The following is a 27,641-nucleotide window of genomic DNA, read 5'->3' as shown; positions in this document are numbered from 1 at the left end:
GCCTCTCGAGTAGCTGGGATTACAGGTGTGCACCGCCATGCCCAGCTAATTTTTGTATTTTTAGTAGAGACAGGGTTTCAGCATCTTGGCCAGGCTGGTCTTGAACTCCAGACTTCACCTGATCCACCTTCCTCAGCCTCCCAAAGTGCTGGAATTACAGGCGTGAGCCACCCAGCCCAGCCAATTACAAGGTATTTTCATCACCCCAAAATGAAACCCTGTACAGTGGACTGAACACGGCGGCTCCAGCACTTTGGGAGACTGAGGCAGGAGGATCCCTTGAGGCCAGTGGATCTGCAGTCGGTTCTTTCCGGTGGGTTCTTGGTCTCACTGACTTCAAGAATGAAGCTGCGGACCTTGGTGTTGAGTGTTAAAAAGTCGCAAAGACGGTGTGTCCAGAGTTTGTTCCTTCAGATATATCCACAGTGTCTTCCTTCCTGTGGGTTCGTGGTCTTGTTGACCTCAAGAATGAACCCACAGACCTCTGTAGCGAGTGTTACAGCTCTTAAAAGCAGCGCAGACCCAAACAGTAAGCAGCAGCAAGAGTCATTGTAAAGAGCAAAATAACAACGCAGAAAAGTACCCCCACAACATGTTACCACTTCTGACGCTGGAGGCCAGCTTTTATTCCCTTATTTGGCCCCTCCCATGTCCCGTTGATTGGTCTATTTCACAGAGTGCTGATTGGTCCATTTTACAGAGTGCTGATTGGTCAATTTTTATGGAACGTTGATTGGTGCATTTACAATCCTCTAGCTAGACACAGAGTGCTGATTGGTGCATTTACAATCCTCTAGCTAGATAGAAAAGTTCTCCAAGTGCCCACCCCATCCAGAAGGTGCGCTGGCTTCACCTCTCGCCAGGAATTTAAGACCAGCGTAAGCAACATGATGAGATCCCTGTCTCTACAAAAAAAAATTTAGCCAGGCATGGTGGCACACACTAGTCCCAGCCACTCCAGAGGCTGAGGCAGGAGGATTTCTTGAGCCCCAAGAGTTCTAGGCTGCAGTGAGCTATGATAAGGCCACTATACTTCAGCTTGGGCAACAGCAAGCAAGACCTTGTCTCTAAAAAAGAAAGAGAGAAGAAGAGAGGAAGAAACCCTGTACTCATTAGTAGTCACTCCCCATCCCCCACCCCTGCCCCTACTCCCATCAGCCCTAAGCAATCACTAATCTGTCCTTTATCTCCATGGATTTACCTATTCTGCACATTTCACATGAGTGGAATCATACAATATGTGATCTTCTATGACTGGCTTCTTTCACTTAGCATATGATGTTTTCAAGGTTCATTCATGTTGTAACATTTACTGGTACTTCATTCCTTTTTATGGCTAAATAATATTTCATTGTATGGTATACCACTTTTTTCTTTTTGTTTAACTTTTATTTTAGGTTCGGGGTACACTTGCAGGTTGTTATATAGGTAAACTCATGTCATGGGGGTTTGTTGTACAGATTATTTCATCACCCAGTTACTAAGCCTAATAGCCAACAGTTATTTTTTCTGATCCGCTCCCTCCTCCCACTCTCCACCCTCAAGTGTCTGTTGTTTCCCTCTTTTACCACATTTTTCAATGACTGCTTTTATTATAAAAGTAATACAAGGCCAGGCACGGTGGCTCACGCCTGTAATACCAGCACTTTGGGAGGCCAAGGTGAGCGGATCACCTGAGGTCAGGAGTTGGAGACCAGCCTGGCCAACATGGCAAAACCCTATCTCTACCAAAAATATAAAAATTAGCCAGTGTGGTGGCAGGTGCCTATAATCCCAGCTACTCGGGAGGCTGAGGTGAAATTGCTTGAACCTTGAATCTGGGAGGCAGAGGTTGCAGTGAGCCAAGATTGTGCCATTGCAATACAGCCTGGGTGACAAGAGAGAAACTCTGTCTCAAAAAAAAAAAAAAAGATAATACAAAATATTTTGGACTTGCAGTACTGGCAAAAGTAATAAAAAACATTTTACTGCTCATAATTTTATATAATTTACTACTTATAATTTCTCTATTATAAATACAGATTCAGAGAAAATTCAAAGCACCCGTAACCCTATCACTCAGAGATAACCACCATAAACATTGGATATCTTTTGTTCTGAGCTTAATCTATGCAAATATATTTAGTAATTGGAATCATACTTGTAATGTTTGTGTAATATGAATTTTTTTCTTGTGGTAAAATGAACATAATAGAATATTTACCATTTTAGCCATTTTAAAGCGTACAGTTCAGTGGCACTAAGTACACTAAGTACATTCACATTGTTGTGAAACCATCACCACCATCCACCTCCAGAACTTTTTTATCATCCAAAACTGAAACTCTGTACCCATTAAACAATAACTCCTCACTCCTCTCCCCTTCAACCCCTGGCAAGCACCATTCTGCTTTTTCTCTATGAATTCGAGAACTGCAGGTTCCTCACATAAGTGGAATCCTACAGTATTTCTCCTTATGTGTTATTTCGCTGGCTTATTCGGCTAAGCATAAAGTCTTCAAGATTGATCTATGCTGTAGTACGAGTGGACTTCAAGAAGTTAGTGGAAAAATTGAATTAAATGATTTTTTTTAAGACTGGGTGCAGTGACTTACACCTGTAATCGCAGCACTTTGGGAGGCCAAGGTAGGAGGATCACTTGAGCTCAGGAGTTTGATTCCAGCCTGGCCAACATGGTGAAACCCCGTGTCTACTAAAAATACAAAAATTAGCTGGGTGTGGTGGCACGTGCCTGTAATTCCAACTACTTGGGAGGCTGAGGTAGGAGAATCGCTTGAACCTGGTAAGTGGAGGTTGCAGTGAGCCAAAATTGTGCCATTGCGCTCCAGCCTGGGCGTCACAGCAAGACTTTGTCTCAAAAAATAAAAAATTAGCTGGGTGTGGTGGTGCGTATCTGTATTCCCAGCTACTTGGGAGGCTGAAGTGGGAGGATTCCTTGAGCCAGGGAGGTTGAGGCTGCAGTAAGCTATGATTGTACCACTGCATTTCAGCTTAAGCAACAGAGTGAGACCCTGTCTCAAAAAATAAAAATAAAAAAATAAAGTTTGATCAGGAGCTGAGATACCCCAGAAAGCCCTGAAAGTAGCCACACCTCTACCACCAGCCTTGGCTGCCCAGGGAGTAGTGGCCTCGGCGGCCTCACATCCATGGTTCTGTGGGTAGGGACAAGAAGGTCATGGCGAAGATTTTTGGGAAAAGGAAAATGATTCAATGTAAGAAACAGATCTGCCATTAAAAAAGAACCCCAGGAAGTACCTTGGCTGTGTAGGAACTGGAGAGACTGTGGAGTCTGATGCTGAAGGAGAAAAGGGTGCGGAAGCAGCAGATGTCACAGCCCTGGTGGAATTCCACTGCAAGGCAGTAAATGTGGAGCAGGCCGTAACCATTATGGAAGCAATCCATGTCCTGGGGGTCCTCCACACAATTACCAGCGGAATTACCAGAATAGTGAGCGTGAGGAAAAGAAGGAAGGATAGGAGAGTGCTCCCAAAGGCCAGGCCCAACAAGACCGGCCCTTCCTCAGGAGAAGGTTCCTGGAGAAGGTTCCTGCCCTACTACCTGAAGAGACCCTATGGGCGTGGACCACAGTGTTCCAGCCCCCCAGCGCAGGGAGCAGAGATGGAGGGTGCTGACAGCCAGGGTGCAGGAGCACCAGGTAGACCAGTGAGGCAAGATATGTATGTGGCTATAGGCCATGATTCCGCTGGGGCCCTCCTAGCCAAAGAGAGCCTAGAGAGGATGGTGATGAAGAGGATAAAAAGAAATCAAGGAGATGAGACCCCAGGTCAGCAGCAATGTCGGTGCCCAGGTGGAGACCCAGAAAATATGGCAAAGAGACAAAAGCAGCTGAAAATTTGCCCATGGCCAAGGCTGAGCAGGGTAGGGCTGAGTAAATACCAGCTTACCATCTCTACCATCATCCCCTTTAGTCGTACAACAAGAAGAAATGAATGTGAAACTGCAGCAATAAGAAATGAACAAAAGATTGGCACTGAAGACATTGTTTGCTCTTTGCTGCTGACCAATTATTAGAACTATCTGCATTATCTGTGCAGCATGGGTTTTTAAAATCACTTTTTTCCTAAAGACACCTCTTTTTGGTGATAACAAATGTGGTTTTCTTAAAAAAAAAAAAGTCTGGCTTTTCTCAATATGCCTCTAAAGATTTTTAAATTGTTTCATATCTGGTCAAGTTGAGACTTAAGAACTTCATTTTAAATTTGTGATAAAAGTTTACAACTTGGTGTTTTTTCAAAATAGTCAATGAACTGCAAGCACTTGTCAATAAAGATCTTAAATAATTGTCAAAAAGTTAAAATAAAAAATATAAACTTTATTTCTCAACATAGACTTCACCAAGTTCGGGACACTTTCTTTTGTAAGCAATGATACCAGCCATTTAGTCCATCCCTAAAGAACTGAGGGTCCTGGGAATGTAACCATGTCAGTGCAGTCTCTTTTATGATACTAACTGAAGAAAAATAGGTGTAGTTTTATGGTTTTTTTAAAGATTAGGAAATGAAAAGAAGGCAGAAGGAGGCAAATCAGGACTGTAAGGTGGATGCCTAATGATTTCCTTTTGAAACTCTATTTATTTATTTATTTATTTGTTTGTTTGTTTGTTTGTTTTTTGAGGCAGGGCCTCACTCTGTAGCCCAGGCTGGAGTGGAGTGACACAATCACGACTCACCACAACCTCTACCTCCTGGGCCCAAGCAATTCTCCCACCTCAGCCTTCCGAGCAGCTGGGACTACAGGCATGCGCAACCACGCCTGGCTAATTTTTGTATTTTTTGTAGAGATGGGGTTTCACCATGTTGCCCAGGCTGGTCTCTAATTCCTGGGCTCAAGCAATTCACCTGCCTTGGCCTCCCAAAGTGCTGGATTACAGGCATGAGCCACCGTGTCCAGCCTGTTGAAACTCTTGCTTGCACCCATTTTGATGAGAGGAATGAACAGAAGCATTGGCGTGGTGGAGAAGGACTCCCTAGTGAAGATTTCTTAGGGATTTTCTGCTAAAGCTTTGACTAACTTTCTCAAAACACTCCTGTAATAAGCAGATGTTATCATTCTTTGGCCCTCCGGAGAGTTAACAAGTAAAATACCTCAAGCATCCCAAAAAACTATTGCCATGACCTTTGCTCTTGACTGGTCCACTTTTGCTGTGACTGGACCACTTCCACCTCTTGGTTGCCATTGTTTTGATTGTGCTTTGTCTTCAGGATTATACTGGTAAAGCTACGTCTCATCTCCTGTTATAATTCTTCAAGGAAGTGCTTCAGGATCCTGACCCCACTCGTTTAAAATTTCCATTAAAAGCTCTGATCAATCCTTTTGTAGCTCCTGAGCACGATGATTGTGTGTTCATGCTCATGTGTGAGATGTCCCACCCTTGAACCTTGTTACAACATCGGCACATTACCTGTCTGACATGGAAGGAAAGAAAAATGCTGTACTCTCTGCTCTTGCCTGCAGCTGATCTGAATGCAACTGTTTTGGCATCCATCAAATGAAAAGTTTGCTCACCTTTAATTTTTCTATTAGAGTTGTGTAAACTGAGCCAATTGAGATATCTATGGTGTTGGGTATTGTTTCTGCTGTTAATAATCAGTCTTCTTCAATTAGGGTACAAATAAGATTAACTTTTTCCTTGAAAATTGAAGTGGATGCTCTGTTGCTTCAGGTTTCATCTTCAATATCGTCTTGTCCTCTCTTAAAATGAGTTATCTATTTGTAAACTGCTGAATTCTTTGGTGCATCATCCTCATAAACTTTTTGCAAAGCATTGTTAAAAGAAAAACTTCAGCCTAATTAAAGGAGTTTAATTGAGCAATGGACAATTCGCAAATTGGGCAGCCCCTAGAATTACAGCAGATTCAGAGAGACTCCAGGGGTGCCTCATGGTCAGAACAAATTTATAGGCAAAAAAAGTAAAGTGATGTACAGAAATCAGAAGTGAGGTACAGAAACAGCTGGATTGGTTACAGGTTGACATTTGCCTTATTTGAACACAGTTTGAACGCTCAGCAGTCTAAGAGTGCTTGAAGTATGGCTGCTGGGATTGGCCAAGACTCAGCAATTTAGTTATAGGCACTTACTCCTAAGTTAAGTTTTTAATCTTGTCTGCCTATTACACTAGTTTACAGTTAGTCCACAAGGACTCAAATACAGAAGTATGGACTTTCTTCTCAGGCTATATTTAGTTTGCTTTAAGAGCATCAATAATTTCATCATTCTTTCACCCAAGCTTCACTGTAAATCTTCCATTTGTCCACCATCAAGCTTCACCATTGATGTTTGTTCTTGCTTCAATTTTAGCAGAATTTATGTTGCTCTGAAAGGTACTCTGTTCAAACTGATGTCTTATCCTTCTTAGTGTTTCAGACTAGATCCCATTCAGGCATGTTATAACAAGTAAGTACAAGTTTATTTTGGTGCAAAAAAATTTTGAAATCCATGCATACTTTTTTTCTTTTTTCTGTTTTTTTGAGACGGAATCTCACTCTGTTGCCCAGGCTGGAGTGCAGTGGTGCGATCTCGGCTCACTGCAACCTCCACCACCCGGGTTCAAGCAATTTTCCTGCCTCAGCCTCCCGAATAGCTGGGATTACAGGTGCCCACCACCACGCCCGGCTAATTTTTGTATTTTCAGTAGAGACAGGGTTTTGCCATTTTGGCCAGTCTGGTCTCGAACTCCCGACCTCAGGTGATCTGCTTGCCTTGGCCCCCCAAAGTGCTGGGATTACAGACACGAGCCACCATGCATGACCAGTTTTTTCATAATATGCATTTTCCATGAACTTTCTTAAGACCCCTCATATATGACAGAATTTTCTTCCTTTTTCAGACTAAATAATTTTCTATTGTATTTATGTACCACATTTTCTTTTTCCATTCATCCATCAATAAATACTTAGGTTGCGTCCAACTCTTGGCTATTGTGAAGTAATACTGCTAAGAACATGGGTGCACAAATATTTGTTTGAGTCCTTGCTTTTCATTATTTTGGGTATTTATATTCAGAGTAGAATTGCTGGATCATATAGCATAGTACTTTTATGTATAAATCTTTGAAGAACCACCATATTGTTTTCCATAGCAGCTGCACCATTTTACATTCCCAATAGCAGTACACAGTGTTCTGATTTCTTCACATCCTTGCCAACACTTGTTATTATCTGTCTTTTTTATCATAGCTATCCCAGTGGGTGTGAATTGGTATCTTATTGTGGTTTTGATTTGTAGCTCCTCAATGATAATGATCTTGAACAGCCTTTTGTGTGCTCATTGACTTATCTACTGTGGAGAAATGTCTATTCAGATCCTTCACACATTTTTGAATTGGGTTGTCTTTTTATTACCAAGTTATAAGAGTTTTAAATGTGTTTAAATGTTTTAGATACAAGTGCTTTATCAGGTATAAGATTTGCAAATATTTTCTCCCATTCTAAGGGTTGTCTTTTCACTTTCTTGATAGTGCCCTTTGAAACACACAAATTTTTAATTTTGATGAGGTCCAATTTATACTTTCTTTGGTTGATTGTGCTTTTGTGTCATAGCTGAGAAACTGTTGCTTAATCTAAGGTCATGAAGATTTACACCTATGTTTTCTTTTAGGAATTTTTATGGTTTAGCTTTTACATTTAGGTCTTTGGTTCATTATGAGTTTCACATTTGTATTGTATATGATTTTTAAAAAAGCTTTGTTATAGTTTTCATTAGAGTAGTGTAACATACTAAACTCCACTAAACTTGGATGTTATCCATAATATCTAGCACATGTAGAGAATTTTATCTTTTATTATCTCAATGTTATGGACATGCATCCTCACATTGTGATCTAGGTAGGGCAGTGTAGTTATATTCACTCCCCAAATGGGAAAGACGAAGGCAGAAAGGTTCAATGACTTGTCCAAGATCATGGTGCTCACAAGAGGTAAAGCAAGGCTTAGAACCCATGTCTTCTGCTCTCACTCCTCACGCCTGTTTCCACTGCTGTGAACATGTTCAGGGAGAGGATTCTGAAGGGAATTACCAGGATGGCCACTGGGCACATTTTTGAGAATATTTATGTTGTAAAAGAGGGATTCTCATCAAGGAAGGATACCAACAGTCACTGGAGATCTTGGTAGGCACTTAATTTACAATATGTAATTTAATCTTCATGATAACCCTTCAAGAAAGGGAGAAGAAAACTAAAAACTACTACTGAGAGTAATTTGTTCAAGAATACACACAAGGGAAGTAGGTGAACTGCAATTTGAACCTAGATCCTGGGGCCATCAGTACTCCTGGTGTACTTGGATGCTAGAAGAGGAAATGCTGAGTGTGGAGTCCTACCAGCAACATAACTTAAAAATATATATATTTATAGGCTGGAGAGCCTTTTTACCTCATTATGGCTGAGGTACTCAAGCAAGGCAAACTGAATTGTCTTCGTTTTTTCATTACTAACTCAAATTCCCAACTTTATCAAAAGTATTTATAAAAACATTCACACACATACTATACACACACACACTTTTTTTTTTTTTTTTTTTTTTTTGAGACGGAGTCTCACCCTGTCACCCAGGCTGCAGTGCAGTGGTGTGATCTCAGCTCACTGCAATCTCCACCTCCTAGGTTCAAGCAATTCTCCTGCCTCAGCCTTCCAAGTAGCTTGAATTACAGGCGCAAGCCACCACGCCTGGCTAGTTTTGTATTTTTAGTAGAGACTGGGTTTCACCATGTTGGTCAGGCTGGTCTCAAACCCCTGATCTCGGGTGCTCAGGCGATCCACCTGCCTCAGCCTCCCAAAGTGCTGGGATTACAGGTGTGAGCCACTGCACCAGGCCCCCAACACACACATTTTATCTTTAGTCATTGCAACTGTTTTCACAAAAATAATCCAACCCAATAATTGATAAATAGGCCACAGGACTAGAAATGGTCAAACCTGATATTTCTAAAATGTGGCCATGTTTATTTTTCTTATGGTATTTTTTAAATTTTTTAGAATTTTTGTGGGTACATAGTAGGTGGATATATTTATGAGGTACATGAGATGTTTCTTATGGTGTGTTTTTATTTAGGTTTTTCATGACTTAATGACCTTATCCATACCGTGGTTTGTTTTTTTTTAAAAAGCAAACACCACACACAGTCATGTCATTTTAAATTTGAATAAGCGATTGCAGGAAATTTAATACCCCTGTGTTGCATGTTGCTATGGTTTGAATGATGGTATTCCCTCCAAAATTCAGTTGTAACATAATCCCCAATGCAACAGTATTAAGTGGTGTGGCCTCTGGGAGGTGGTTAAGTCATGAGGGCTCCGCTCTCGTGAATGGGGTTAGCACCCTTATGAAAGGGCTCAAGGCTGAAGGAGGTGTTCTCTTGCCTTTATGTCCCTTCTACCATGTGAGGACACAGCACGCATCCCCTCCAGAGGATGGAGCAATGTGCCACCATCTTGGAAACAGAGAGCTGCCCTCACCAGACACCAATGTTGGCACCTTGATCTTGGACTTCCCAGCGTTTGAAACTGTGAGAAATAAATTCTTGTTGTCGGCTGGGCACGGTGGCTCATGCCTGTAATCCCAGCACTTTGGGAGGCTGAGGCAGGTAGATCACTTGAGATCAGGAGTTCAAGACCAGCCTGGCCAACCTGGTGAAACCCTGTCTCTACTAAGAATACAAAAATTAGCCAGGCGTGGTGGCAGGCGCCTGTAATCCCAGCTACTCTGGAGGCAGAGGCAGGAGAATCGCTTGAACCCAGGAGGCAGAGGTTGCAGTGAGCCGAGATCACACCATTGTACTCCAGCGTGGGTGACAAGAGCAAAACTCCGTCTCAAAGAAAAAAAAAAAAAATTCTTGTTGTCTATAAATTACCCAGTCTCAGATGTTTTGTTATAGCAGCACAAATGGACAAAGACATACGTGTAATCCTCCCATCACAGAGGGAGTCACTGAGGCACCGAAAAGTGGGCTAGATTCCTGATTCTAGCACTTGCTTGCCATTGTCTTTGGACAAATTACCAGGTTGTTGGGAGAATCAAGTAAGCCAATCATTGTAAAACCTGTCATAAATATTCAATAACGAAACTTATTGAAGAGTTAGGTGTGCCTTGGCTTCGATCACACAGCTAAGCGCTAGATCTGGGGCTAGGATACAGCTTCAGGCTTTGGATTTATGAGAAGAGTCAGAGTTTTTGTTTAAAATGCAGATTATCAGGCAAGGGCCTAAAAACATTGATTTAAACAGTAGTTGTGTTGTTGCGTGTACATGAAAACTGCCTCAGAATAAAACCAGGTTTGCCTTGGTCTAATGACACCTTGACTATCATGACATTCACAAAGCTTTTGCTTCTCCCACTCTGGTAACCTCTCATGTTTTTTTAATTTCTATTCTTCCATTCTTAAAGGGCTGACCTTTTCTTGATCTCATCTCCAAATTGATACTGAAGTGCAAGCTGCTGAAGCACCCCCCCAGGTGCTGACAACAAGGACCAGTGTTTTAATCTTCTTAGGGAGCAGATCAGAGTGTGTTTAGAAGGCAAAGGAGAGGTTAAGCTAGCTCTGAAGGAAGGATTACTTTGTAAAATTGAACTTTCACCCTCCCTGCTCACTCCCTGCTCTCCCTCCTACCTTAGCATGGCAGCACCCTGTTACCCAAGGCACAAAGCTGGCATCAGCAATGAGACTTCCTTCTCACACCCAGTGACTCACCCAATCCTTTATTTTCCACGTCTTGAAAGGTGGAGTGCATGCTGCCACCTCTCTCTAATACTGCCTATGCTGTGGTGATGGTGGTAATAGTAGCTAGCTGATGGGTGCTAGCAGCTAGTATAAGGTCCTTACTACATCTATCAAATCATTTAGCCCTCAAAATAACCCTGTTATTTGCATTTTACAGATAAGAAACTGAGGCACAGAGAATTCGGTTAAGAAACCAACGTGCCTGAGATTATACAACTAGCAGCCCATCTGGATTCTTCCCATCGAGGCCCTGGGGCTCCAGAGCCCACCCGCTGCACCTCTCTAGCTACCAGTGCAGGCATCTCTCTTCTGTCCTTTGCATGCCCCAAATAAGCTTCTTCCTGACTGGTTTCTAGGCTCTCATCTTGTCCCCCACCAATCCATTTCCCATATTTTTGTTCTAAAACATAAATAGAAACATGCCCCTCTTACACCCGACTTTTCCACTGCTCCAGTGGACTAAGCAAGTTCAACTCCTTAGCCTGGGCGGGCCTCTGTGTACCACTCTGTCATCTTAGTCTACCGCCTTTTAACTTTGTAGTTCCTGGAATTCACCCATGTTGTCTTTTGACTGCTTAATGGTCTCATTCCTCCAACCCCCATAAATTCCTGGAGAAAAGGATTGGAGCTCAATGACATTTGTTAAATGAATTTTTGAAAAGCAACAGTGTTTTATTACTGGAAAGTGTTACAGACAGATATTGTGAAATTTTTCCTTGGGCTTCTTTCAATTTCGTTCAATTCTCGTCCAGTATTCTCATAACATTTGGATCAGGTACTTTATCACCTTGTAGTGTCACTGTTCCTTTCTGTATCCTCTCGAAGCCTCCTGTTACTCGTTTTCTAATTCTCTTCCAGCCCACTGCACGATCTAGTGTCGAATGGATGAAACAGCTGAGCAGAACAGTTCTTTAGCTGTCGGCCTAAATGACCAACTTCATGACCTCTCAAGGTCTCGCTCCCCGGCTGCACGCAGCTCAGCTTCCAACATTCGGGAAAGGCGTGCCCGGATCGCGAGGGGCCGCTGGGACCGAGTCCCGGACGTCGCGACGCGCAGGGGGCTGCTGCGGCCGGCGGTCTCGGGAAAAGTGAGGGGACGGAGGCGCCCAAGCAACGTGGGTTTCGGGAACTGTGAATATTTCACTTTGCGTAGAGCCCCCTCGGGCAATGCGACCCAGAACCGAGGGCTTCTTTCCCCCCGCCGGGGCCTCCCTCCCGTTCTCCACTCGGAACAAACAGCCTGCAGTTCCCGCAGCTGCAGCGCGGGCCGCGGAACATGCGCCGGGAGCGGGGCCCGGGCGGGACTCCGGAGCTGGTACTGCTCCCCCCGCGCTCCGGCGCCGGGCTTCGCCGCGCGTTCTCCTTCCTCCCTTCCTCCCGCCCGGCTCGGCCGGAGGCGGCGGCGGAGGGGCGAGGCGCGGCCCCCCCTCGGCAGCACCTCCTCCCCAGGCAGGCGCGGGCGGAGCCGGGCCCGCCTCAGCCAGCCGCGGCGGGAGCAGCGCAGCGCGGCGCCGCGGGCAGCGAGCTCCGCATTCGAACCTCCCTCGCAAAGACAGTCTCCGCCCCACAATGCACCGCGGCGGGCAGCCTTTGAAAAAGCGGCGCGGCTCGTTCAAGATGGCGGAGCTCGACCAGTTGCCTGACGAGAGTGAGTAGCACCTCAAAGCACCCCCCCCTTTTCCCGCCTGCCGCTTGCCCAGCGGTTGCACCGGCCGGGACGGACGGCCGTGCCCTCCGCTGGGCAGGTGGGCTGACTGCCAGCCCCACTGTGGTCCCCTAATCCTCCCACTCCGGTGTTGCCGCCGCGTCGCCGCCTTTGTTATGGTGTCTGTGTGTTGGTTTCTGGGGTTGTGTGAGCGCCAGGGCCGGAAACCGAGAGCCCGGGAGTCCAGCCTGTGCCAGGCGGAGGCGGTGGCTGCTCCCTTGGCGCGACTCCGGCCCCCAGCCGAGGTGGGGGGAAGAGCGGCCCCCGGGCGCGGGGGCTGTCTTCGCCGCCTGCACCACTCGCCCGGAGCCGAGAGACGCCCGCCGGGGTTATGTAACTCGCCTGTCCCGGGGCCGGGGGAGGGCTCGGGCTGGGCACGGGGTGGTCCACGGCCCCTTCTTCTTGCCCCAGCCTCTGATCTTGTCCTGTCACAGCTCCTGCCTCTACGGGCACTTGTGATCTTCACTGTCCTCCCCACCCCCCCACCGGTGTGTCCACCCCTGGAAGTGTTTCCGTGTCAGAGGGTTGGCCCCTTCCCCTGGGACCACAGGTGGCTGTGGACCTTTCCTGAGATCATCCAGCCCGGATACTCAGTGTTCAGGTAGACCCCGTCCCGCAGACTTTATTCTATATGTGTCTTAAGAGCCATAAAGGTACCTTTATGCATGGATGTGACCAACACAGCGTACGTGTGCAGTACCCTGCCTGACACCCACCCTAGGGCATTGCCTCCCCTAACCATGTTTACTCACCCTGACATCTAAGACATGTATGCTCACTTGTGTTGAGTAAGTAAAAGCACCAATTCCATAGCTTAAGGGCAATGGAACTTAATTTTGTAATTTACAATATTGCATAAATTATATGAAAAGACAAATATGTTAGTTAATTACAAAAAAAGTCCTGAATCCACATTCACTATTCAGTTTATACATATTTGTGAAAGGCTCAATTACTATTGAATCTATCTATGCACAAGGCAAATGGACTTAAAAATGAGGACTCAACATACTACCGATTCCATTTTCTTTGTGAGGTCATGTGTTCTTAGTAAGTTATAAAGTTAAAAATTCAAGTTGCCAAGCTGGTGAAAAGTCGTATTGAAAGTGTTTGTGTTTTAAATTTGATAGAGAGCAGCACTAAGTCCCCAAGGAACTTTGTCCATGATGGAACTGTTCTCTTTTGTGATGTCCAGTAGGGTAGCCAAGCTACTAGCCATATGTGGCCATGGAACATTTCAAATGTGGCTAGAGTGATGGAGGAACTGAATTTTGAATTTTATTTAATTTTAACTTGCATAGTCACGTGCTAGTAGTCGCTGTATTGGGTAGGGCACAGCTATTGACTAGTCATGAGCTGTATTGTTTATTTGTAGAATACAATTGATTGTGATTTATTTTATTTATTTATTTATTTTGAGATGGAGTTTCACTTATTGCCCGGGCTGGGGTGCAATGGTACTATCTCGGCTCATTGCAACCTCTGCCTCCCAGGTTCAAGCGATTCTCCTACCTCAGCCTCCCGAGTAGCTGGGGTTACAGGCATGTGCCACCACGCCTGCCTAATTTTTTTGTATTTTTAGTAGAGACGGAGTTTCTCCATGTTGGTCAGGCTGGTCTCGAACTCCCGACCTCAGGTGATCCACCCGCCTCGGCCTCCCAAAGTGCTGGGATTACAGGCGTGAGCCACCGCAGCTGGCCTTGATTGTGACTTAGAATGCTCCCAAATGAGTGTGGACCTACTAAGCACAGTGTACTTGTCATCCGAAAATGTTTTTCATCATCCTTGGTATCTTTATCATAAACATGTCTTATCACCTCTTGGATGTCACAATCACTAGAGCTACTGTTTTGGTTACTGTAGTCATTCTGTTGTAATGAGAGGCGTTTTAAGTGGCTTTCTTACAACTGCCATTAGGAATATTTGCTTCATATCATCCAGCATTTATTGAGAATTTACTGTGGTTCTTTGTAGGGACTTGGGATTTATATTAGGGTTCAAATTCCAGCTCCACTTTCAAATTATATAACCTAATCATTTATATTACTTTGTGACATCTCTGGTGCATTGGTGTGTATTTGTGAAGCGTATGTCTTGTTTAGGCAGACTTCAGCTTTGTTGAAACCAGGGATTTTCTTTCTTTCTTTGTCATACAGTGCCACAAATCAAGTATACATAAATAATTTTTATGGAATTAGTGCAAAGTAACAGGTATTATTACTGAAACTAGAGCAGGGTCTTGAAAAGGAAAAGCAATTTCAATTTGATACTGGAAATAGGGGTATGTTTTTTGGCCACATTTAGTCAAGGAGGCTAGCTAATATATTGTTCAGGAGTCGATATAACATTATCAATAATGAAAGCTACCATTTATTGAGTATTTACTATGAACCAGATGCCATGCGAAGGATATTATATGTATTTGCTCATTTAATCTTCATTTCAGTTGATGTAAGTGCTCACATTTTATATAAGGAAATTAAGGCTATCTTCAGCCCAGATCTTTCCTGAGCTCCCTTTCTTGATATCTCTTGCCTGTTTCACATTTCTTCTTAGATGCTTCAAAGGCCCCTCAAACTGCACAGGTTTAAAATCCACCTCAGTCCTACCCCAGGACAGATACTTCTAGTGATTCGAATGGTTCCACTGTGCATTCAGCTGGCAGGGCAGAAACCTAGAGATTTTCTTTGGCACTTCCCTCTCTTTCTTTTCTTTTCTTTTTTTTTTGAGACAGAGTCTTGCTGTGTCACCTAGGCTGGAGTGCAGTATGCGATCTCAGCTCACTGCAGCCTCCGCCTCCCGGGTTCAAGCCATTCTCCTGCCTCAGCCTCCTGAGTAGCTGGGTTTACAGGCGCCCGCCACCACACCTGGCTAATTCTTGTATTTTTAGTAGAGGCGGGGTTTCACCATGTTGGCTAGGCTGGTCTCAAACTCCTGACCTCAGGTGATCCACCCGCCTCAACCTCCCAAAGTGCTGGGATTACAGGGGTGAGCCACCGCGCCCCCAGCCACTTTCCTCTCTTTCACTTCCCATGTTTAAGCCTTTACTAAGTCTGTAAATTTTACCTTCTAAATATCTATCAATTCTACCCATTTCTTACCATCACCATAGCCCAAACTGTTACCATTTCTTCTCTTTACCAATTACCTCAGCCTCTCCATTAATTCAGCCCCCTTCCCACAAACACACAGCGAGAGGGATCCTTTCAAAATGAATGTATGTCATCCTCCTGTTACAAACCCTTTAGTAGCTATAAGACCCTTTGTGGTCTGGCTGCTCCCTACCTCTCAGCTTTATGTTTTACCACTTGTCCCCTCATTCTATCCCTTGGGGTAAGTTGGACCTTTTTCATTCCCTATACTCGCCAGTCTCCCCTTTTCTCCAGGGTCTTTGCACATGCTGTTCTCTCAACCTGGAATGCTACCCCCCCACACCCCCCTTACTTTCAGTTAACTTCTAATTGTCTTTTAGATCCCATTTTATGCTTCTTCAGAGAGCCATTTCCCATCCTCCCTGACTAAATTATGTCTTCTTTAAATCTGTTTTTTGTTTTTTAAAGAGACAGGGTCTCCCTCTGTTGTGTAGACTGGAGTGCAGAGGCATGATCGTGGCTCACTGCAGCCTTGATCTTCTGGGCTAAGGAGATCCTCCGGCATCAGTCTCCCCACTAGCTGGGACCACAGGCATGTACCACCATGCCCAACTAAGGTTTTTTTTTTTTTTTTCTATTTTTTGTAGAGATGAGGTCTCCCTGTGTTGCTCAGGCTGGTCTCAAACTCCTGGCCTCAAGCGATCCTCCTGCCTTAGCCTTCCAAAGTGCTGGGATTACAGGCTTCAGCCACCATGCAGGGCCTGTCTTTATTTTTTTTTAAAGATGGAGTCTTGCGCTGTCACCCAGGCTGGAGTGCAGCGGTACAGTCTTTGCTCACTGCAACCTCCGCCTCTAGAGTTCAAGCAATTCTCCTGCCTCAGCCTCCTGAGTAGCTGTGATTACAGATGTGTGCCACCAAGCCCGGCTAATTTTTGTATTTTTGGTAGAACCTGGCTGGTCTCGAACTCCTGCCCTCAAGTCATTTAGCCCCCCAAAGTGCTGGGATTACAGGTGTGAGCCACTGTGCCAGGCCAGGCCCATATTCTTTAAATCTTTTTGTATTACTATGTAACTTCCTAGTGGCAGCTATTACAGTTGCAGTTTTGTATTTGTTTATGTGATTGGTTAGTAGCCCCATCAGAGCAGGTACTGTCTTCTTAATTGCATTCCCAGTTCCATGCATAACACCTGGCTTACCTCTGCCCTTTCATACCATTCTTCCCTATGCAAGCACAGTCACCCCTCCTCCCTTCTTAGGACTTAACCTGTTTCTTCTGCCCAGACTCATTGCTTTGATTTCCTGCTCTCTCACAGCTAGTTTTTTAGATGTTACCTCCTCAGAGAAACCGTCTGTACTCAAAAGTAAGGTAGCTAGTACTTAGAGTAATTCCCCCGTCCCCACCAGTATCACCCTGTTTATTTCCTTTATCATGAGCTATAATTATGATGTACGTGTTTTATATATATATGTCTCTTTCCACTAGAGTTTAAGCTTCCTGAGAGCAGAGGCTTTGTTTGTCTTGTTCTTTGGGGTAACCCTCGCCCCTAACAGTGCTTATGGTAGGCATTCAATAAAATTTTTTTTTTCCACATCAGGTGGGTCATGTGCTGACTTTTCACAAAGTTTGAGAGAGACACGTCTCACACATGTGTATGAAAACCCAATCATCATGCTTATGAACTAAGAAGGGTAGAATCTTTGGATTAATGAACACCTCGTTAGAGCAAGATTCTAATTTAATCAGATTCGCCTGACTGAAAAATCCATGTTCTTAACCTATTATTTTTTGATTGCTCAAAATAATACTAACAGCATTATATCAAAATTAACTGTGTAATATATGCATTGTTCTATGCACTTTTACGTGTATTAACTCATTTAATCCTCATTTTACACATGAAGAAACAATAGCACAAAGAGGCAAAGTAACTTGCTTAAGGTAACATGCAAGAAAGTGTCAGGACCAAGATTCAAACATAGCTAGTCTCAATCTAGAACCTGTTTTCTTAACCACTGTGCTATCCTGCATCTAGAAAAACGAAAAAAGGACCGGTTGCGGTGGCTCACGCCTGTAATCCCAGCACTTTGGGAGGCCGAGCCGGGTGGTCACCTGAAGTCAGGAGTTCGAGACCAGCCTGGCCAACGTGGCGAAACCCTGTCTCTACTAAAAATACAAAAATTAGCTGCGTATGGTGGCATGCACCTGTAATCCTAGCTACCTGGAAGGCTGAGGTGGGGAGAATTGCTTGAACCCGGGAGGTGGAGGTTGCAGTGAGCTGAGATTGCGCCACCGCACTCCAACCTGGGTGACAGAGTGAGACTCCATCTCAAAAAAAAAAAAAAAAAAAAAGAAAGAAAAAAGAAAACTAAAAAGAAAAAAAGGTTAAAGGTGATTGGTCAGAATCCCCAAGATATGGTTCCTGCCTTCATGGAGCAGGAGTGGATATTCTTACGGCCTATACCTCTTCCTTCAGATCTCTGCTTGAGTATCACCTTTCATAGAAGCTCATCATGAACACCTTATATACAAATAGTTTTCCTTCCCCCCATCCCCACCCTGCGTATTCTTCTTATTCTGCTTTATTTTTTCCAGAGTGCTTTTCATGACTCGATAGCTGTTTTTGTTTGCCTCCCATCACTAGAATGTACATTCCATGAGAGCAGGGACTTTGACTATTTTGCTTACTGTTGTATTCCCATTGCCTAGAGCAGGTAGGGACTGGCATGCCATCAGTACTCTACATATTCAGTGAGTGAATGGTTACTACTTTTTCTCAAATGCACTGCATATCTTTTGGTACACAGATGTGTGTGTTGTCTACTATTGCTGCTTTACAGTTGTGTTTCATTGTTTGAGACTTTTTAGCAAGATTTTATGTCATTCACCCCCATGACTTTACTGCCTTTTGTCATTAAGCTTCATTTGCCATGCAGAAGCTTTTATGGTGTCCTGTTAACTATTCTTCACATCTGGGCAAGAGAGTAGAGTGAAAGTAAGTGTCTTTAATGCTAATAGGTGTCTGTTTCACAAGTCTCTTACACAGACCTGTGGAGGAAAAAGTCAGTTGAGGTTTAGTGATCAGAGATGCATAGTGTTTAAGGATCTGAGATGAAGTGTTTCATAACTGCCATACTTTATCTGTTGCTTCTCATTTTAAGTCTGTTATCCATTTATATGAGATGTAAATCATGGCTGCTTTTGTTAAATAGCAAGGAGGATTAATCCGTCCTCTCTGATTTTTGTTCCTAGTTCATGTTCTTTTTTATTTAATCCCCTGAGATCATCCTTAATTATTATTTTTCAGATGACTTGGACTTTGCAATGTATACATCCAATTCTGAGAGTTTTAAATTTAGTGCTTTCTCACTCTCAAAAAACTTCTTTCTCTATTGTTGTTTTTTTTGTTTGTTTTTTTGTTTTGTTTTTGACGTGGAGTCTCACTCTGTCACCCAGGCTGGATGGAGTGCAGTGGCGCGATCTTTGCTCACTGCAAGCTCTGCCTTGCGGGCTCACGCCGTTCTCCCACCTCAGCCTCCCGAGTAGCTGGGACTACAGGTGCTCGCCACCACACCCAGCTAATTTTTTGTGTTTTTAGTAGAGATGGGTTTTCACCGTGTTAGCCAAGATGGTCTTGATCTCCTGACCTTGTGATCCGCCCACCTCGGCCTCCCAAAGTGCTGGGATTACAGGCGCGAGCCACCGCACCCGGCCTCTCTATTGATTTTTCTACTTTCCCTACCCATAGATCCTATAATTCATTCACACCAGAACCTGTAGCCTGATGTTTCTCAAAGTGGGTTACCTGTAACAGAATCCCGTGTTGTTTATTAATAATATAGATTCAGTCTAGATTTTGCATGTATGAGGAGCTTCCTTGTTATTCTAATGTCTTTTTTATTTTTTTGAGGCAGAGTCTTACTCTGTCTGTCAGGCTGAAGTGCAGTCGCGCGGTCACAGCTCACTGCCGCCTCAACCTCCCAGGCTCCAGCAGGCCTCTCACATCAGCCCCCTGAGTAGCTGAGACTGGAGGCACGTGCCCCCATACCCAGTGAATTAAAAAAATTTTTTTAGAGACAGGATCTCCCTGTGTTGCCCAGGCTGGTCTCAGACTCCTGGCCTCAAGCTATCCTTCCCACCTTGGCCTTCCAAAGCACTGGGATTACAGGTGTCAGCCATCATACCCGGCCTCTAATGTACACTGGAGTTTGTTTTATCCAGTGGACCCCTCCAACTTTATTCTAGCCCCTCTTGGCCATTCTGTATTCCCTTTTCCAGCTTAGATCTTGAAGTATCACATATACCTGCATTCTAGACTTTCAAGGGACTTATTGCTTGCTCTGACAGTCCCTGAATCATTTCCATTGCCTGTTTTTTTCCACTCCGTTGCTACATCAGTCTTTGCCTCAATGGATGTCGGTTCACTTTCTCTTTTCTTCCAGCACCACAGCACACCTGGATGAGGATCCAGAATTACCTCTGTCCCCGCTCTTCCTCTTTCTTCTGTTTCTTCACTTTCTTCTCCTGGAATGGTCTCCAATTCTCACAACTTCAGCAAGACTCTCATATGTCTCTCTCCAGTTCTTTCTTTATCTGAGTTCTGGTTTATAGTTTGAATTGTCTGCCAGATATTTCGAATTGCACATTCCACCATCTCTTCAAACTCAACATTACTAAAACTAAATGGATCACTTTTACCCCCAAACCAAGGTCTTTTTCTCTCACTTTGGTTATGAAATAATTATTGATTTGTTTTATTTTTAATTGCAGGCTCTTCAGCAAAAGCCCTCGTCAGTTTAAAAGGTAAGAAGTATAGCATTTTTAGGTATACCATAGCTAAAAGTCTAATTCGTTAAATTAATCTGGATATAGTGTTTCCATTTTCCTTCTAAGTTATGATTCATTGTAGCTTTTCAGTATTGGTTTTCACTGATAACCTTAAATTAATATGCTTTTATAGGAGACTTGATCCTCAGTTGTTAGAAATTATTTTAAAAAATTTCTATAATTATCGATCAAAAACCTTTCTAAGTAAACATTCCATAAATATTTAGATTAAAAACATCTGTTAAATGACTGTGCTGAGCTATATGTTAGCATAATTGTTTGTTTGTTTGTTTTTGAGACAGTCTCTCTCTGTTGCCCAGGCTGGAGTACAACGGTGCAATCTTGGCTCACTGCAACCTCTGCCTCCCAGGCTCAAGCGATTCTCATGCCTCAGACCCCTGAGTAGCTGGGATTACAGGCATGTGCCACCATGCCTGGCTAATTTTTGTAATTTCAGTAGAGATGGGATTTCACCATGTTGGCCAGGCTGGCCTCAAACTCCTGGCCTCAAGTGATCTGCCCACCTTGGCCTTCCAAAGTGCTGGGATTACAGGCATGAGCCACTGTGCCCAGCAGATTTTTTGTTTATTTATTTTTTGAGACAGGGTCTCGCTTTGTCACACAGGCTAGAGTGTGGTGACGTGATTACAGTTCACTTCAGCCTCGACCTCCTGGGCTCAAGTGATCCTCTTGCCTCAGCCTCCCATGTAGCTGGGACCACAGGCACATGCTACCATGCCCAGCTAATTTCTTTATTTTTTGTAGAGAGGAGGCCTCACTTTGTTGCCCAGGCTGGTCTCGAACTCCTGGGCTCAAGGATCCTGCTGCCTCAGCTTTGCAAAGTGCTGAGATTACAGGCATGAGCCACCACACCTGGCCCGTAATAGCTTATTTTTAAGAGTCTTGCTTTCACTGGGCACGGTGGCTCACGCCTGTAATCCCGGCACTTTGGGAGGCTGAGGCAAGCAGACCACTTGAGCTCAGGAGTTCGTGATCAGCCTGGCTAACAAGGTGAAACCCCATCTCTACTAAAAATACAAAATTATCCGGGAGTGGTGGCAGGTGCCTATAATCCCAGCTACTTGAGAGGCTGAGGCAGGAGAATTGTTTGAACCTGGGAGGCGGAGATTGCTGTAAGCCAAGATCGCGCCACCACACTCCAGTCTGGGAGTCTGGGTGACAGAGTAAGACTCTGTCTCAAATTCAAAAAAAAAAAAGAATCTTGCTTTCTAAGTAATAATGCCCTGAAATAAAAATAAAAGAATAATAGTACTTTTCTCATTCTAAGAAAAAGTTTGACATGTTCCTTGGTCTCACTATTTCTTTTGGCAGGTACATTAGGCTAACCTTTTTAACATAGTTTCTTTAAAATTTTACCTCTTGATTAAGATTCTGGTAGGTCAATAAATTTGGAACCAAGCTAAATATTCTCAAAGTACTTTTAGTCTTTAAAGCTACTATATTGTGCTTTGGATTAGTGATTTACCAAATTAAATCCTTCTAGCTTGAGAAGACAATTTGTCTTCCAGAACACCCCAGTTTGTTTGTCTTTTGTGATTCTTAAAAATTATTCCATTATTCTTTTTCTCCCAATATTAAACTCATTTCTCTCCCCACCTCCCCCTTTTTTTTTTTTTGAGACTGAGTCTCGCTTTGTCGCCCAGGCTGGAGTGCAGTGGCACAATATCTTGGCTCACTGCAACCTCTGCCTCCTGGGTCAAGTGATTCTTGTGCCTCAGCCTCCTGAGTAGCTGGGACTGCAGGCATGCATCACCACACCTGGCTAATTTTTGTATTTTTAATAGAGATGGGTTTTCATCATGTTGGCCAAGCTGGTCTTGAACTCCTGACCTCAGGTGATCCTCCCACTTTGGCCTCCCAATGTCCTGGGATTACAGATGTGAGCCACTGCACCCGGCACTCATTTGTCTTGATAAATCATTTATATAAGTAATGTACATTTCTTATGGAAAAAATGAGAAAATGCTGATGAGCCACTAGAAGAAAATAAAAATAACCAGCTTGTATATTCATCCCAGTTTTCTATGCCTCTATATAAACATCTTTTTTACAAAAATTAAACTTACCCCTCTTTATTTTCACAATATGTCTAATCATTATAATATGTGTAAATCATAATATGTCTATTCGATAGAATTTTTTTCTGGTTGTGTACAACTCTGAAGACATTTCTCTGAATTAAGGAAAACAGAAATAACCACCCTGATTTACTTTTTCTTTTTTTGTGAGGGGACAGAGACTCGCCATGTTGCCCAGACTGAAGTGCAGTGGTGCTATCTCGGCTTGCTTCGACCCTGGCTCGCTTTGACCCTGGCTCGCTTCGACCTTCGCCTCCCAGGTTCCAGCGATTCTCTGCCTCAGCCTCCTGAATAGCTGGGACTACAGGTGCGCGCCACCATGCCTGGCTAATTTTTGTATTTTTTGTAGAGGTGGCGTTTCACCATGTTGGGCAGGTTGGTCTCGAACTCATGGCCTCAAATGATCCACCCACCTCGGCCTCCCAAAGTCCTGGAATTATAGGCATGAGCCATTGCACCTGGCCTAATTTCCTTTTTATATATTAAGTGATTCACATATTAAAGCAGAAAACATTTAGAAATGTGCTCTAAATACAGGCTGGCCTGGTGGCTCATGCCTGTAATCTCAACACTTCGAGACACTGAGGCAGGTAGATCACCTGAAGTCAGGAGTTTGAGACCAGCCTGGCCAACATGGAGAAACCCTGTCTCTACTAAAAATACAAAAATTAGCTAGGCGTGGTGGCACCCACCTGTAATCCCACTACTGGGGAGGCTGAGGCAGGAGAACCACTTTAACCTGGGAGGCAGAGGTTGCAGTGAGCCAAGATTGTGCCACTGCACTCCAGCCTGGGCGATGGAGCAAGTACTCTGTCTCACACACAAAGAAAAAGTAAAAAAAGAAATGTGCTCTAAATTCAAGGTTAGAAAAGGCTTTTTCCATTTTTGATTCCCCTGCTTTCAGAATTGTACCAAAAGTTATGAGATAGTTCTTGGCAAGTTGGAATGGAGAAATTATTAAAAATCCAAAAGCAAAGAAAAAGAAGCACATGTTTCAGTATGGACATTTAATACTTTCAAGATGCATTGCTTTATCAAATTATTTAGAGAGTTTGACAGAAAAATACGGAAGAGCTTTTTCATTTATAATAATCTAAAATTATTATAGTCATTATATTTTTTCCATATTAAATATTTTAGATATATGGCTGTTATGAAAAAGGCAGTATTCATGGTATGAAATCCTTTGAACTAAGCCAAAATTTCATTAGTATTAATTATTTATTACAGAAGGAAGCTTATCTAACACATGGAATGAAAAGTACAGTTCTTTACAGAAAACACCTGTTTGGAAAGGCAGGAATACAAGCCCTGCTGTGGAAATGGTAAGGAGTGAGTTTTTCTTACATTTTAGAATAATTCTAGCTAAGTTGTCTGTATTATTGTCATGTGTAAATTCTTGCAGCACAGTAAAAAATTTACAAGTTTTTTCCCAACCTCAAGTGTCATTAAGCACTGTTTGATCTTATTTAGGTAAATTAATCTGTACCCAGTGATAATCTGGTCATCAGTAAGCATTTGTTCAGTAATTGTGTAATAGTTTCTTTAAATAGGAAAAACAAAAAAACTACAACTTATACTTTTATTAGATACACAAAAAATTTTACATGGCTTTGGTACCTGCAAAAATATATATATGTGGTAAGGTATTAAAATCTTGTATAGACAAAAAGAAAAAAAAAGAAATCATTGTGTAGCTCAAAGGTAAGTGCATTTAGAGGTGGGAAGTAGAGATGAGCATATAATTGACATGACTAACAGTTTTAGGAACTCTCTTTCTCTCCTGCCCTGCCAGGTAGCCAGGAGGTTTTAAGGGTCTGTCATGAAACAATCCTGGAGTTGGGATAGACAGCAGCAGTCACAGTAGCCTGGGCAGCTGACCACAGTGAATGTGAGGGGCTTTCCTCACTATGTCAATTCCATAATCTTCATTCCCTTCCTCTTCTCTGCTTGTGGTCAGGGAAGGGGGGCAGTGTAGAATGGAATTCCTGTCAGGGCTATAGAGTATCAAGACTCTGAGTGGGTTTAATTTCTTTTTGTTTTTCTTTTTTTGAGACGAGGTCTCGCTCTGTCGCCCAGGCTGGTCAGGAACTCCCAGGCTCAAGCGATCCTGCCCGCTCAGCCTCCCGAGTAGCTGGGACTACAGGTGTGTGCCACCATGCCCAGCTAATAAAAAATTTTTTTTTTGTAGAGATGGGGTCTCCTTGTGTTGCCCAGGCTGGTTTCCAGCTCCTGGGCTCAAGTGATCCTCCTGCCTCAGCCTTCCAAAGTGCTGGGATCATAGGCATGAGCCACTGTGCCCAGCCAGAGTGGGTTTAATTTCAAGGGTTCATAGACCCGAGTGGATGTTGCCCATATGTTGTTAGCCGCCTGCACCTGTTTCTTTTCCAAATAGCCATGAGGGGTGGGAGAAGGCTTTGAAAAGGATGTAGGTCTTATTGGGATATTATTTCTTTTTCTCTCTATTAATGAAACCTGTGAACCTAGGGTGAACTGTAAAATCTTTACTATTACAGACCCTTAAGTGTATGATGTACTTTTGGTACTTAAACAATTTTTTTAGTTCTATGGGTAATTATCAGATATCTATCATATGTATCTTGTATTCTTATTTACAAGTGAAAATTCGGTTAACAATTTTTGACAGCAGATATAGTATAATAGTATACACATTTAGGCTTACTCTTCTAGAGTGATTTAGAACCTTTGGCCCAGCCCAGCCCTATGCAGCAGACATATCATGTCACACACCCAATTGGTATTAATCCAAGCAACAACATAATTTGAACTGGAATTTCCGGAACTTATTTTCCTATCATCACTGTCCAAGGCTGCCAGTGTACTAAGGAGACTTGGGGTTCAAGTTTTACTTTATTCATCAGCTAGGTATTTCATTCATAAGCACCTTGTATAAATACATCTTACTGCTTTCTAAATCTGAGATTATTTATATTTGGCTTTGTGTGCTTTGTGTTGCCCATACTTTATCCTTCCATACTGCTGATAATCCAGAGTTAGCTCAGTTTTCCAAGTATAGAATTGTATTTTGGAACAAAAATGGGAGGGTTCAGCTTTTTCATTAAATGAAAACATTTCTATCATAGCCTTTCAGAAATTCAAAACGAAGTCGACTTTTTTCTGATGAAGATGATAGGCAAATAAATACAAGGTCACCTAAAAGAAACCAGAGGGTTGCAATGGTTCCACAGGTATGTGTGTGCTAAAATTTTGTTTCATTGGAAAGGAAGTAAGCAAATGCTCAGCCTAATAAAGTTTATATTTCTGTTACATTTTGAGTAACAAGTTCTTTTCTTTAAATTCGTACGGCTACTCTGGTCCTGTTTTAGTTACCTAGAAAATGTTATTTTTTGATCAACTTTAAAACAGGATAGAAAGCCAGTCATTAGTCCTACAAATGCACACTTTTCTTTTAAGCATGGAGATAGTGGAAGAATTTGGCAACATGGCATCAATTTGTAGGTTTGCACAGATATAAGAGGGAAAAAATGTTTTACTTGATCACCAAGAGAAGTACATTGAAGACTTCCTTTATCCAAGAGAGGAAAAAAAAATGTATATATATGTTTATTTATATATATATATTTTGAGACAGAGTCTCACTCTGTCACCCAGGCTGGAGTACAGTGGCGTGATCTCAGCTTACTGCTACTTTTGCCTCCCGGGTTCAAATGATTCTCCTGCCTCAGCCTCCCGAGTACCTGGGATTACAGGCTCACACCTCCATGCCCAGCTGATTTTTATATTTTAGTAGAGACAGGGTTTCACCATGTTGGCCAGGCTGGTCTTGAACTCCTGACCTCAAGTGATCTACCCGCCTCGGCCTCCCAAAGTGCTGGGATTACAGTCGTGAGCCACTGCACCCTGCTGAGAGGAAAATATTTAGCATGAAATCGTATCTCCTTATTTATTTTTGGCATTTAAAAACTCATAGTGGGCTGGGCACGGTGGCTCATGACTATAATCACAGCAGTTTGGAAAGCCAAGATGAGTGCATCACTTGAGGCCAGGAGTTCGAGATCAGCCTGGCCAACATGGCGAAACCCTGTCTCTACTAAACATACAAAAAAACTAGCTAGCATAGTGGCACACGCCTGTAATCTCAGCTACTTGAGAGGCTGAGGCATGAGAATCGTTTGAACCCAGGAGGCTGAGGTTGCAGTGAGCCGAGATCATGCCACTGCACTCCAGCCTGGGCAACAGAGCAAGACTCTGTCTCAAAAAAAAAAAAAGTAGACATGTAAAAATTAAAGGAATGAAAATTAGATAGGGAAATATTAACTTTAAGGGTAATGTAATTTTTGTCTTATTCAATTTATAACTTCTGATATAATCATTCCCTATTTCTCTTTCATTATTTTCCAAAGCCTTATAAAACAAGATTTTCTAGTATAATGGATGGTAGAGGTGATATTCTCAACCAAGAATTTAGCATTAGGTTTTTTTTTTTTTTTTTTTTGAGACAGAGTTTTGCTCTTGTTGCCCAGGTGGAGTGCAGTGGTGTGATCTCAGCTCACTGCAATCTCCAGCTCCTTGGTTCAAGTGATTCTCCTGCCTTAGCCTCCCGAGTAGCTGGGATTACAGGCATGCGCCACCACACCTGGCTAATTTTGTATTTTTAGTAGAGATGGGGTTTCTGCATGTTAGTCAGGCGGATCTTGAACTCCCGACCTCAGGTGATCTGCCCACCTCGGCCTCCCAAAGTGCTGGGATTACAGGCGTGAGCCACTGCGCCCAGCCAGGTTTTTTTTTTTTTTTTTTTTGGACTGCATTGGCACGATCTTGGCTCACTGCAATCTCTGCCTCCCATACTGAAGTGATTCTTGTCCCTCAGCCTCCCAAGTAGCTGGGACTATAGGCACGCACCACCACACCTGGCTAATTTTTGTATTTTCAGTAGAGACAGGGTTTTGCCACGTTGGCCAGGCTGGTCTCAAACTCCTGACCTCAAGCGATCCACTCACCTCAGCCTCCTAAACTGCTGGGATTACAGGCGTGAGCCACCACACCCGACCCAAGGACTTAGCATTAAATAAATTAGAAGCATGACCAGCAATCTACCCTACCAATAAAAACTCTTAAATGCCTTATGATAATTTTAAACAGGAAAATATGTTCATGTTCTGTAGAATGAACAAAAATGTATCTTGAACTTCAAAAAAAA

The 27,641-nt window shown here is 43.2% G+C and overlaps 1 protein-coding gene, 2 non-coding genes and 1 pseudogene across 5 annotated transcripts in view; 3 read left to right on the top strand and 1 right to left on the bottom strand.

Annotated features, from left to right (window-relative positions):
* Positions 1-342: 342 nt before the first annotated feature.
* On the top strand, positions 343-11,872 carry LOC101136920 (Y-box-binding protein 1-like; annotated as a pseudogene).
* LOC115932403 (small nucleolar RNA U13) lies at positions 5,329-5,432 on the top strand. Its single transcript, XR_004068687.2, has one exon. It is a non-coding gene; the product is annotated as a small nucleolar RNA U13 (small nucleolar RNA).
* LIN9 (lin-9 DREAM MuvB core complex component) overlaps positions 11,401-27,641 on the top strand; it is a 73,715-nt gene continuing 57,474 nt past the window's right edge. Inside the window, exons 1-4 of one of the 3 annotated variants that reach the window (XM_031005289.3) lie at positions 11,401-12,385; positions 20,304-20,336; positions 23,690-23,784; positions 25,564-25,668. In XM_031005289.3, coding sequence (XP_030861149.2) covers positions 11,905-12,385; positions 20,304-20,336; positions 23,690-23,784; positions 25,564-25,668 — 714 coding nt within the window. In that variant the 5' untranslated portion in view covers positions 11,401-11,904. Of the gene's footprint in view, positions 12,386-20,303; positions 20,337-22,604; positions 22,767-23,689; positions 23,785-25,563; positions 25,669-27,641 lie in introns of those variants that run through there. The other 2 variants (XM_031005293.3, XM_063708485.1) reach the window with 2 other exon arrangements.
* On the bottom strand, positions 17,125-17,226 carry LOC115932439 (small nucleolar RNA U13). Its single transcript, XR_004068722.1, has one exon. It is a non-coding gene; the product is annotated as a small nucleolar RNA U13 (small nucleolar RNA).

This window comes from Gorilla gorilla, chromosome 1, assembly GCF_029281585.2.
Source record: "Gorilla gorilla gorilla isolate KB3781 chromosome 1, NHGRI_mGorGor1-v2.1_pri, whole genome shotgun sequence".
Lineage (NCBI taxonomy): Eukaryota > Metazoa > Chordata > Mammalia > Primates > Hominidae > Gorilla > Gorilla gorilla.
This window is presented reverse-complemented; position numbering and strand designations above follow the sequence as displayed.